The sequence below is a fragment of the Tenrec ecaudatus genome, chromosome X, assembly GCF_050624435.1.
Source record: "Tenrec ecaudatus isolate mTenEca1 chromosome X, mTenEca1.hap1, whole genome shotgun sequence".
NCBI lineage: Eukaryota > Metazoa > Chordata > Mammalia > Afrosoricida > Tenrecidae > Tenrec > Tenrec ecaudatus.
In genome coordinates, this window is record NC_134548.1 from 79,493,540 (window position 1) to 79,507,045 (window position 13,506).

Sequence of the window (13,506 nt, forward strand, 5' to 3'; positions counted from 1 at the left end):
GGTGGAGGGTAGTTCTGTCTTAGGAGTTGGAAATTATAAGGAAAATACTGACTTTGAAACTATTAAGTCATTCTGGGGAAGAAGGGGTTAAATGCATACTGTTGCCAAGATCGATAAAAATTACAGAATACATAGGAGTAAAGCTGCTGCCTTGGAGCCTGAAGTATATTTCAAAGTTCGTATAAATTTGGGAGCAGCTTCTAATATGCCTGGATTAGTGTGAGTCTAAAGCTGAGCAGTGACTAGCTGACTCATCTCAAGTTCTAAGCTTTGCTCTGGCTTGATCCCCTTTTCCTGAGCGTTACAGCTAAATACTCCTGAGCTCTTCCCTATTGGCTCGGGAGACCAACTGAAGTTCCTTGCCCATGTTAGGAGGTATACGCCTCCTGAACTAAAGATAGAAACAGCTGGCCCTTCTAGGCAGCTAAAACCCTTTAGACCAAGTTGTTCCTCACTCGGCAAGTGGACTCCTTGAAATACCCTTTTCTGTAATTCCACCAATACCTTCATGTCTCTACTGTGCTTTAACAAAGGCTGTGGGCAACACTTTGACCCCAATACCAACCTTCCTGGTGAGTGAGTTATCTTGACCTTGCTAGGGGATCTTTGGGTGTTGGGCGGTCAGTTGGGGGGAAGCATGATAAAGATGTGGGAAATTCAGAAGCTTAGTGTATGGTTTGGTCTGGATGAATGATTTCCCGCTATGGATGCTACTTTTACATTATATGGAAAGAAACTAGGGTATAAACCTGGAGAAGAGGTGTATGGTTTGGTCTGGATGAATGATTTCCCGCTATGGATGCTACTTTTACATTATATGGAAAGAAACTAGGGTATAAACCTGGAGAAGAGGTGAGATATACAATGCTCCGGTTACCTTTCCTTGATCTTTACTTCGTGTCCAGATTCCTGTTGCCATCACCCTGGTGTCCCAATCTTCCATGATGCACTTAAGGTGAGGAGTAGGTAATGGTGGGGGATGGGTTAGCAAGAACCTTTCTCAAAGGAAATGCACTCCAGCATCTAAGCCAAGATGGGTGTCTTTGTTTATTAGGGTTGGTCCTGCTGCCAGAAACGCACTGTAGATTTCTCTGAATTCTTAAGCATCAAGGTAAATCCTTTTCTTCCTTGGAATCTGTTTTTAGTGGGATCTATCCCTAATCCTTATCTCCTTATTTATACTAGGGCTGTACTATGGGACCACATTGTGCTGAGAAGCTCCCTGAGGCCCCACAAACTGAAGGCCCTGCCACAAGCAGTTCACTTCAGGAGCAAAAACCTCTGAATTCAAATCCAAAGTCAACAGAGAATTTGCACCAGGAGAGGCCTAAGTAAAGAGGAGGTTCCTGGGTTTTTCATGTATTTATGCAGCTTGCTAGAAGTGATGAATGCGTCACTGAAATATCAACTAGGAAGCAGAGATGTGAAAAGGGACAGGCTGATGTATAATCTGTGCCTTAGGTTTAATGTGTCCAGAAATATTTTCCTTTGCTCCAGGATGTCATGGGGTGGTGATGGGTTTGATAGCTCATGTCAACAGAGTAGATAGCCTCTCACAAATATATTATTAGTATGTATTTAGGGGTTGTTGAGAATTGTCCTTTTAATAGAGGTTGCAGAGAATAAGTATTGAAATATTAAGTCTACAGTTAATTTACAAAGGAGGGTGAGGATGACTACAGGGAAAAGCAGATAAGAATCTGAGATTATTAAATACTAGGGTCTAAGGGAAGGAGCCCTGGTTCCATAATGGTTACATGTTGGGCTGCCAACGGGAAGGTCTGTAGTTCGAAACCATCAGCCACTCCATTGGAGAAAGATAGGATTTCCTACTCCCATAAAGACTGACAGCTCATAAACTCACAGGGGCAGTTCGACCCTGTCCTATAAGGTTGCTTTGAGTTGTCATTCACTACATGGCAATGAGTTGGGGTGGGTTTTTTTTGGGGGGGGAGGGTCTAAAGAACAGGAAGGAGTCCTGATGCTGTGGGTGAGTCATTGGGCTGCTCATCGCGGGTTTGTAATTCAAACCTACTAGCTACCTTTTGGGAGAAAGATGAAGTGTGTTCCAGTAAAAATCTCAGCAGCCTTATGTAGGGTCACTACAAGTTAGACTCTACTCAATGGCAGTGGGTTTGGTCTTAGAGTTTTGAAAGGGCTGGAGTGATGTGTTGGGCCGCTAACTGTAAGGTTGCTCCATGGGAGACGGATGAGGCAGTCTGCTCCTGTGAAGATTATGGATCAGTTCTATTCTGCCCTATATGGTCAATATGAATTGGAATCTACTGGATGGTAGTGGGTTAAAGGGCTGGAGAGGAAGAGGAAATGACACAGCTCTAAAGAGCAATATAGTTAGATTTAGAGCAACTAGAGAAGCCCTGGGAGTTTCCTCTGGTCAAGGATTTAAGACGTCCACATTGGCAATGAGGTTGCTACCCAATACCTCCAACCCTGCCCAACATTTACCAGACTTCTTTAACTCCATTGTAACTGATGGGAGTGTTGGAGCTGGCTAATGATTCAAGACTAAATCATCTCACCCATAAATTTTAGATCAGAGTTGCCTATGAAACTGCTGCCACTAAATATATCCCAAGCCCTGGGAATGGCATTGGAACAGAAGGAACTAGACCAGGAGCCTCGGGCAGGTAGGTGGGCCCTTAGTAGGACACTTCTTACAGACTGGAATTTAGTAGATGTGGCCATTGGGTGGGGGGATGCATATATAGGCTCTTGACCCACTCTTCCTTGTCCAGGACTTGACAGTAGCCTGTTCCAGACTGGTTCCAGTTGCCAGAACCCAGGATGTGATGCTGTGAGTGAGTTTTGGGGGCTCAAACCTGTGGCTGAAAGGTGCTATACCTGAGGGATGGCTGGGTATAGATATGAGACTTAGTGGGATACACCTTATAATGACTTAATTACTGATTCTTCCTTACTTTTGTTAGGTTTACCAAGGACCCGAGAGTGATGCTACACCATGTATCTACCACCCAGGAGCACCTCAATTCCATGAAGGGTGGGCAAGGGGACTGAGTGGGCTGTGAGATAGGTTTCACCCAACCAGTATGGAACATAATATGGGAATGGGTGTTTATGAGGGGAATAGAAGATTCAGTTAATTTAATCTTCCTACATAAGGATGAAATCTTGGAGCTGTTGTGGCATCCAGACCCTGGACTTTGGGGCATTCCTAGTACAGCCAGGATGCAGAGTTGGTAGACATGACTGGGGCAAGCAGGTAAGCCCTAACTTTCCTGAACTCTTGATTAAAGTCCAATTTCCCTACAACATATAGCCTAGCTCCCTCTCTTGTCCCCTTTGTACAGATCAAGTAAAATTCTCCTTAACTTCAACGTCCTAGAGATTTTAGAATATGATGAAGTAATAATATTTCTTAAACTGATGGCTCTTTTGTACCCACACTGTGAGGACTCACCTTGGGTTAAGAATTCATTCTCTGAAGGGTGGAGTGCGGAGTGGAGACCCAAAGCCCATTTGTTGGCCACTGGACATTCCCTTGCAGAGGGGTCTAGGGGAGGAGACGAGCCAGTCAAGGTGCGATGTAGCACCAATGAAAAATACAACTTTCCTCTAGTTCCTAAATGCTTCCCCCCATCCCACTGTCATGATCCGAATTCTACCTTGCAAGTACAGATAGAAACTGGATGATCCCTTCAGGACCAGGGGTGTGAGTGGCGATACTGGGAGGGTAGAGGGAGAGTGGGCTGGAAGGAGGGAAATGATTACAAGGATCTACATGTGACCTCCTCCCTGGGGGATGGACAAAAGAAAAGTGGGTGAAGGGATGTGTTGGACAGGGCAAGGTATGACACAATAATTTATAAATTATCAAGGGGTCATGAGGGAGGAGAAAAATGAGGACCTGATACCAAGGGCTTAATTGGAGAACAAGTGTTTTGAGAATGATGAGGGAAATGAATGTACAAGATGTGCTTTACACCATTGATGTATTATGGATTGAGATAAGAATTGTATGAGCCCCCCCCCCCCAAAAAAAATTCCTTTTCAACCATCCTCATTTCACATCTTACCTTTAGTTGCCAACATCTTGCCGCCATGATTGGTACCAGACAGATTCCTTAGTAGTGGTGACTGTGTATGGCCAGATTCCACTGCCTGCATTCAACTGGGTGAAGGCCAGTCAAACTGAGGTGAGGAGGGGAGGCTAGTGAATTGGGTGATAACCATCATTTTACAGGCAGAGTTACTATGTGCCATTATCCTTCAGACATGACAGTTCCTTGAGGGGTGGGTAATGTTATCAGCTCTGTTGTTTGGCTGGCCCTTAGATGTAGCGATCACACCTAGGCTGGTTCTCTTTTTATCATTTTATTAGGGGCGCATACAACTCTTATCACATTCTGTACATACATCAATCGTGTAAAGCACATTTGTACATTCATTGCCCTCATCATTCTCAAAACATTTGCTCTCCACTTAAGTCCCTGGCATCAGCTTCTTTGCAATCATGAATTGTTTAGGTTGTCTGGGATTGTTATTACTTCTCTAATTCTTTCCTTTTAGCTTCATGTCTACATTGTCTTTAATGATAACCGTGTGTTCCAAGCACAGATAAATCTGTGGGGGGTAAGTGAGGCTAAGCGGGCACGAGGGGGAGGCAGGCAGATGGGGTAAAAATAAGGGTTGGACTGCAATAAACTTAAGTTGTCTTGAGGGAAGAAGTTGTGGGAAAGTGGAGGTTTTCTCTTCATTTGCTTTAATGCTTTTTTTTTCTGTCTGCTCTCCACCTTACTGTAATATCCTATCTTCCCATTTATATTTTTCCTATTTACATTTTCTCCCTGTCACACATTAATACCCCTCTTGCGCTCACCGCCCCCCCATCCCTTCATTCTCTTCTCTGAGTCCTCTATCTTTCTCCTCCTCAGGTTATAAACGTGGAACAGAGCTCTGTCTCCTTGATGCCATCTCGGGTTGAAATCTCCCTGCGAAAGGCAGACCCAGGATCTTGGGCCCAGCTGGAGCACCCCAGTGCTACAGCTGAGAAGGATAGGGCTAGGGTTGGGTTAGAAATGGATAAGGAAGAATCTCAGGATTCAGATGATGATCTGAGCTGGACAGAGGAGGAAGAGGAGGAAGCTATGGGGGAATAGTAACATCAGACAGCCAAATGCCTAGGTAGTACCTCGGTGACTTCTTGAGGACCTCCGAGATCAGGATAGTTATTGGCTGTGTGGTGCCCTTAAGCAGCTAAGGGCTGAAGGAGGAGAGAACAAAAGTGTCCAAACCAAACTTTTTTCTTTAAATAAATCTTGTATTCTGCAGGAGTACAGTGTTATTTTCTTATGTCATTGGGATATTAATTCCCCTCTACTTCTATGTATGTTCAGTACACGTGTGAAAAAGCCCACAAACACATTTAGTCTGTTCTTTACATCCATCAATTATTTACTGCGTATCTATGTGCCCAGGTGATTTAAATACAGTTCAGAAGTTTTTTTGTATATTCATGTGCTATACAACCATAATCAATTTTTGAACATTTTCATTACTCTTTGTGTTCTCCCTTAAACCTATAGATTGAGTCAATGAATCATCTATTTTATATCCCTATAGATTTCCTATTCTGAACACTTACATATACAAGGGGGTACACCTGGAGCTTTCATAGAACACATTTCCCCCAGCTAGGTGAGCATTGAACAGCACTCAGTGTACCCAGTGGTACTGCCTGGGAGGGTTTTCTCTGGTCACATTGAATATTTTTGTAAAAGCAGTTTTACTCAAACCTTGTTTTTTGTGATGGCTGATTTAAGAGAACAGCATACAGCTGTGAAATTTTGTTTCCTGCTCAGGAAAAGTGCCGCAGAAACTTATGACGTTGAACACATCTTTACAGTGCTAGGGGAAAAACTTGTGTATGAGTGGTTTTCTCATTTCCCAAAAGGGAATATCAATTGAAAACAAACCTTGTTCTGGACATCTGTCAACTTCCTAAATGGATGAAAATATCGCCTTGTAGTGCATTTAGAGTTCATTCCACCAGGTCAGACTGTTAATAAAGTTTTCTATTTGTAGGTTCTGAAAAAATTGCCAAACAGTATGTGACATAAAGACCTGATTTGTGGCAGATGGGGGACTGGTTTTGCCACAATGCACCTGACAGTGCACCTGCTCACGCAGCCATCTCAGTGGGCCAGTTATCGGGGGGAAAAACAGCATGCCTCTCTTGCCCCACACACCTTACCTGACCTAGCTCTGTGTGACTTCTTTTTGTTTCTGCGAATGAAAGGATAGCAATTTGATGACTCGGAAGAGGTGAAGAAAAAAACGAAGGAGGTACTGTCAGTCATCCAGATAGATGAGTTTAAAAAACGTTTCTAAGAATGGAATAGCAGATTTGACAAATGAATTAAGTGGAATGGAGAGTACTTTGAGGGTTAGAAGGTTGCTTTGTAAAGAAAATTTAAATACACATCTTTGAAGAAAATTCCAGTGTTTTTTTAGGGGGTATGCGCATGCGCACGTATAAAATTATTCAATATGTGGTCAATACTCATCCATGTATATATATCACTACTTTTATGGCTGCATAATATTCCATTTTATGTTATATGTCACATCTTGTTTATCCATTCACCAACATTTAGGTTTCATCTTCCTGCTGGTTGTTATGAATAATGCTGCTATGAACATTGGTGAACAATTTCTTGTGTGGATATATGAGGGAACTCCAAAGGGTTGTAGAAAAATGAAATTAAAAAACAATGGAATTTTTCTACCAACTCCTTGCGTCTTTTCATTTCACTCGTATATATAACTTTTCTCTTGTATGTATAACTAGGAGTAGAATTGTTAGGTCCTGTGGTGGGTAACTGTTTAACTTCTTTAAGATCTGCCAGATTGTTTCTAAAGCATTTGTACCATTTTTAACAGTTTTATTGGCACTCCATCAACATATCATATAATTAAATAGTTGCCATATCAAGAAGAGGTATACAATCATTACCACAATCAATTTTAGAACACTTTCTACTTCCTTGTACTTGTTATTTCTTGTAATACTTATCTGGCAGGAGAGAGACCATGATCAGGAAGGTGGTTTCCCCAGGGCGAGGCTCATCCATTGCACTCCGGATGTGCTGACCCCTGTGATTTCCGCAAATGTGGGAAACTCGACTGCAGAACTTGTGGTAGTGGAGACTGCGTTCGCGCTCTCCCCTAAAAAAATATTTTTAAAATTGTGACAGAGATATACACAACAAAACCTCCAATTCAACGTTCACCTGTGTACTTCAGTGCTGTACTTCATGTTGTGCAACCGTTATTGCCATTCTTTGCCAAAGTATCCCGCCCCCAGTGACTTGAGCTAGACATGCCTAAGACAAACCTTCTTCACCCATGGGAAACATTGTGCAGGTTGGTTGGTTTGTTTTTAGTAGTTTTCTTAATATAATATTCATGTATATATGCTCCCACATTTAAATATCTTTTACATAGAGATGATATACATCATCACAATCAGTTCTTGTGTTCTCTACCCACATTCATTGTTTGCTTCCCAATCCCCTTAATCCACCCACCCCAGTATCATTTTTATCTGAATTAGAGTGAAATTTCCAGTTTCGCCACAGCCTTGGCAACACTTGCCTTTTTTATTTTGGGGTGTCTTTTTTCACTTGTCTTTAGTATAGCCATCCAAGTGGGTGTCTGATTGCAGTTTTGACTTGCATTTCCTTAATGGCTAATGGTTCCCTTGAGTCATAATTGACGTGATGGCAGTGAATTTTGAGTTTAATGGCTAACAGGAGTAGCTCCTTGGTACAAACAGTTAAGGTTTGATATTTAAATAAACCCACAGCAGTATCAGAAGAAAGACATAGCGCTCTTTCCAAAGATCAGCCATGAAAAACCCTAAAAAGCACACAGTTCTACTCTAAGGTCAACAGCAACTGGTCTGGGTTGTTAATGATGTGAACATGTTTTATTTTTTTCTTAAATCATTTTATTGGGGGTTCGTACAACTCATCACAATCCATACATAACATCCATTGTGTCAAGCATATTTATACATCTGTTGCCATCATTCTCAAAACATTTTCTTTCTACTTGGTTATCAGCTCATTTTCCCCTCCCTCCCACACGAACCCTTGATAACATAAATTATTTTTGTCATGTCTTACACTGTCAAACATCTCCACCCACTTTTCTGTTGTCCGTCCTCCAGGGAGGAGGTTATATGTAGATCCTTGTGATCTGTTCCCTCTTTCTCCCCCCACCTTTCCCTTACCCTCCTGGTATCGCTGTTCTCATTATTGGTCCTGAGGTGTTTATCTGTCCTGGATTCCCTGTATTTCCAGTTCTTCTCTATACCACAATTGGGATCATGATAGTGGGAGGGGAGGAAGCATTGAAGAACTAGAGGACAGTTGTGTGTTTCATTGTTGCTATACTTCACCCTGACTGACTCTTCTCCCCACAACCCTTCTGTAAGGAGAAGTGAGCATGTTTTCACAGGCTTATTTGTCATATTTATCTCCTTTAACGAAGTGTCTATCAAATCCTTTGCCCATTTTTAAATTAGATTATTTGTCTTTGTATTGTTTGAGTTGTAAGTTCTTTTATTTATACTGTCTACAAGTCCTTTATTTTATATATGGTTTGCAAATATTTTCCCTCATTCTGTAAGTTATACTTGATATCCTTTGAAGCACAGAAGTTTTAAAATTTGATGAATTTCAGTGTATTTGTTTTTTGTTGCTTGCACTTTTGAGGTCATATTCTAGAAACAGCCTCCTAATCTAAAGCTATGAAGATGTATACCTATTTATTAAAGGTTTGGGTCTAGTTTGAATTTCCGTATGTGGTATGTGACGTAGAATTCCAATATAATTATTTTGCATGTGGACATCCAGTTCTTCCAGCACCATTTGTTGGGGGAAAAATTGTTTCTCTTCTGAATTGTCTTGGCACTATAGCTGAAAAATCAATTGTCCTTAAATGTGAGGGTTCAGGAGTAAATGGAAATATGATGGATAGGATATTTGAATGAGTAAGGAAGATTACAGAGGGCCAGACTGGAGCAGAAGGTATTTTTTAAAATTTTCAATTGTACAATTAGCACATTGTCACTGTAAAGAAAACTCAGTGTAGAATTAAAAGGTGAATGTTCCCTTTTAGTCTTATATTTGCCACCACTGCTAATATATCAGAGTTATATTTAAGGGAGAGTATGAAAAAGTTAAAGTGGAGTGTAGCTAGACTATGAAGAGCTTTGTAAAATCCAAGGTCAAGGATTTTTAACATGATTTAAGAAAAAGAAATGGCACTATAGCCGTTTTCTTTTTTTAATGTAGATTCTTCATCAGAAAAGTGATACCTCTTTTGTCTCCCATGAGTCAGAGGGTGTCAACAGTGTGGCCAAGAACCTGGAGAATCGAACACCAAGAAACACTAAACTTCACATATCCTCGAGCACTTTTTTTTCATAGCACTTTCATAGGAGCATAGGTATCATTATGAACTAGGAATAATTCGGGGTAATATAATGGACATGGAGCGTTAAGATGAAGGACTATAGCAATGAATGGCTGTGAATTTATAGGCTAGGCAAAACTAAATTAGGGAATACTAGAGAATGTGTCTAGGGGTATGAACCCAGCCTTACAGAGAAATTTGATTGGAGGTAAAATGTTTACCTGGTCATCCAGGGAATTCCAACTATTTGGACTGCTGTCTGTTTTCAATCTATGGATTTCAAATGCAAATAAAGTTTTCTCTTTATACTGTACTCCTTCAGGGCTCGTCTTAATGTCTGTACCAGCTTACCTATTTATGTGTGGTAATGTGTGGTAAGGTATATATGACAAAAGCTTGCCATTTTTGCAGTTAGCAACATGTAACCACTATATGACCAGGCCAGACCAAAAGTTTGCCATTCTTTTAAGCGCTCAATTCAGTGACGTTAATTACATTCACTATATTGTCCTACTAGGGCTACTATCATTTTCCAAATGTTTTTCATTAACTCAAACAGAAATACAGTAACTTCAATAATAACTCCCACCACCACTCCACTTCTCCAGAGCCTCATAACCACTGATAAACTTTTAAAATATTTTTATTGGCATATACTTCACATATCAATTTAGTTCTTCAGTCATATTAAGAAGAGCTCTAAAAATTTTAAAAGAAGAGCTCTGTAATCACCACAATCAATTTCAGAACCTTTTTTTATTTTCATACTTGTTTTTAGCTACCACTGATAAACTTTCAGTCTGTTGGGGCACCACGCCCCCACTGATAAACTTTCATTGCTACTCTATAGATATTTCCCAGATAATATGTTTCAAGTGCTGCCACCACCTATCAGCCAGTGGAGGCTTTCATGTTGCTATGATAATAAACAGGTGTCAGTGGAGTTTCTTCACTGACAGACATTAGCACAAATCCTTTTCCTACCCTTTTATACTTAGTGCGTTAGTCTGGGTTCTCTAGAGAAACAAATTCATAGACACGTGTATAAGAAACAACAATTGAATATTGAGAAAACAGCCTAGTCTTGATCCAGTCGATAAGTCCGATATTGGTCCATATGTCTGTTACCAATCTATAAATTCTTCAGACTCAGGAAACACATGCAATGACAGATACCAAATACAGGAATATCACAGGCCAGTGGGTAGAAAATCTTGTGGATCCAGTGGTGGTGGAAGCATCTCAGCTCTGGCAGGGGTCTCTACGTGGCTCCTTCAGCTCCAAGGCACTAGCATGTCTCATGTCTTCTCAACAAGAATGTCTCATACAGAGTGTCTGTGTGTCCCACCTCGAGTGAGCTATTTATCTCCTTAGAGCCTCCAAATGAGGTCTGATTGACAGGCTAGACTCCACCCCTCCACAAGTGGACACCAGATTATGTAACTACCACAATTAGAGAAGTAAATATTCAGAGAAATTGTGCTTTATATACCAAGTCTCTGGATGGTATAAATGGTTAAGCACTAGACAATTTGAATTCACCCAGAAGCTCCTCCAAAAACAAGCCTGACAACCCGCTTTCAAAAGGTCTCAAAATCCTAATGGAGCAGTTCTACTTTACACATGAGTCAGAATCAACTTGACGGCATTAATATCAACATATTTTGTGTCCTAGTCCCTCATACCTTCCCATCCAGAAAGCTTGTGTGTGTGTTTGTATTTTTGAAATCATTTTATTGGAGCCTCATACAATTCTTATCACAAACCGTACATACATCAATTGTATAAAGCACATTTGTACATTCGTTACCCTCATTGTTCCTAAAACATTTGCTCTCCATGTAAGCCCCTGGTATCAGTTCCTCATTTTACCCCCTCCTCACTCCCCTACCCTCATGAACCTTTCATAATTTATAAATTATTTTGTCATATTTTACACTGTCCGACATCTCCCTTCACCCACTTTTCTGTTATCCATCCCCCAGGGAGGAAATTATATGTAAATCCTTGTAATCGGTTCCCCCTCTCTACCCAACCCTCCCTTCACCCTCCCGGTATTACCACTCTCACCACTGGTCCTGAAGGGGGCATCTGTCCTGGATTCCCTGTGTTTCCAGTTCCTATCTGTACCAGTGTACATCCTCTGGTCTAGCCAGATTTGCAAGGTAGAATTGGGATCCTGATGGTGGGGAGGAAGCATTTAGGGACTAGAGGAAAGTTGTATGTTTCATCGTTGCCACACTGCACCTTGACTTGTTCATCTCCTCCCTGAGACCTTTCTGTAAGGGATGTTCAGATGGTCTTTGGATCCCCATTCCACACTCCCCCTCATTCACAATGATATAATTTTTTTGTTCTGATGATGCCTGATCCCTTATCCCTTTGACACCGTGATCACACAGGCTGGTGTGCTTCTTCCATGTGGGCTTTGTTGCTTCTGAGCTAGATGGCTGCTCGTTTACCTTCAAGTCTTTAAGACCCCAGACGGTATATCTTTTGATAGCTGGGCACCATCAGGTTTCTTCACCACATTTGCTTATGCACCCATTTGTCTTCAGTGATCGTATCTGGGAGGTGAGCACACAATGATATAATTTTTTGTTTTTTGATGCCTGATAACTGATCCTTTCGGCACCTCGTGATCAAACAGGCCGGTGTGCTTCTTCCATGTGGGCTGTGTTGCTTCTGAGCTAGATGGCCGCTTGCTTATTTACCTTCAAGTCTTTAAGACCCTAGATGCTGTATGTTTGGATATCCAGGCTCCATCAGCTTTCTTCACATTTGCTTATGTACCCACTTTGTCTTCAGCAATCGTGTGGGGAAGGTGAGCATCATGGAATGCCAGTTTAATAGAACAAATTATTCTTGCATTGAGCCCAGCCAGAAACCTTACCTTATTAATTTATCCCCTTTCTTTTTGTGTGTAAATTAAAAAAAATCATTTTACTGGGGGCTCATACAACTCTTATCACAATCCATACATCCATCCATTGTGTCAAGCTCATTTGTACTTTTATTGCCCTCATCGTTCTCAAAACATTTGCTTTCTACTTGAGGCCTTGTTATCAGCTCCTCTTTTGCCCCTCCCTCCCACCTTTGTGAAATCTTAATAAATTATAAATTATTATCATTTACATATCTTACACTGTCCGCTGTCTCCCTTCACCTAAGTTTCTGTTGTTTGTTCCCCTAGTGGGGACGTTATGTGTCAATTATTGCAATTGGTTTACCATTTCTCCCCCTCCCCTACCTTTTTCCTTTCTTATTTAGTAAACTGTTTACTCTCAGTGGACTATTTTTTTTTTTGCTTTCTTTTCTTTTCTTTATTTATTTTTTTAACTTTAACAATTTATTAGGGGCTCATACAATTCTTATCACAGTTCATACATATACATACATCAATTGTATAAAGCACATCTGTACAGTCTTTGCCCTAATCATTTTTTTCTCCTCTTTTCTTTTTTTACATTTTATTAGGGGCTCATACAACTCTTATCACCATCCATCCATATACATACATCAATTGTATAAAGCACATCCATACATTCCCTGCCCCAATCATTCTCAAGGCATTTGCTCTCCACTTAAGCCCCTTGCATCAGGTCCTCTTTTTTTTCCCCCTCCCTCCCCTTTCCCCCCTCCCTCATGTGCCCTTGGTAATTTATACCTCGTTATTTTGTCATATCTTGCCCTATCCGGAGTCTCCCTTCCCCCCTTCTCTGCTGTCCCTCTCCCAGGGAAGAGCTCACATGTGGATCCTTGTAATCAGTTCCCCCCTTCCAACCCACTCACCCTCCACTCTCCCAGCATCGCCCCTCACACCCTTGGTTCTGAAGGTATCATCCACCCTGGATTCCCTGTACCTCCAGCCCTCATATGTACCAGTGTACAGCCTCTGCCCTATCCAGTCCTGCAAGGTAGAATTCAGATCATGGTAGGTGGGGGGAGGAAGCATCCAGGATCTGGGGGAAAGCTGTGTTCTTCATCGGTACTACCTCGCACCCTAATTAACCCATCTCCTCTCCTAAACGCCTCTATGAGGGG

General features: G+C 41.4%; 1 protein-coding gene and 1 non-coding gene across 2 annotated transcripts; both read left to right on the forward strand.

The window, feature by feature from the left end:
• Positions 1–79: 79 nt before the first annotated feature.
• On the forward strand, positions 80–9,700 carry ITGB1BP2 (integrin subunit beta 1 binding protein 2). The gene is made up of 11 exons (XM_075539406.1): positions 80–572; positions 906–955; positions 1,055–1,111; positions 1,186–1,331; positions 2,554–2,648; positions 2,757–2,815; positions 2,949–3,019; positions 3,142–3,241; positions 4,062–4,175; positions 4,549–4,611; positions 4,914–9,700. The coding sequence occupies exons 1-11, from the start codon at positions 509–511 to the stop codon at positions 5,136–5,138; spliced, it is 1,044 nt and encodes a 347-aa protein (XP_075395521.1). The 5' UTR covers positions 80–508; the 3' UTR covers positions 5,139–9,700.
• Positions 7,047–7,209, forward strand: LOC142435090 (U1 spliceosomal RNA). Its single transcript, XR_012781238.1, has one exon. It is a non-coding gene; the product is annotated as a U1 spliceosomal RNA (small nuclear RNA).
• Positions 9,701–13,506: the final 3,806 nt, after the last annotated feature.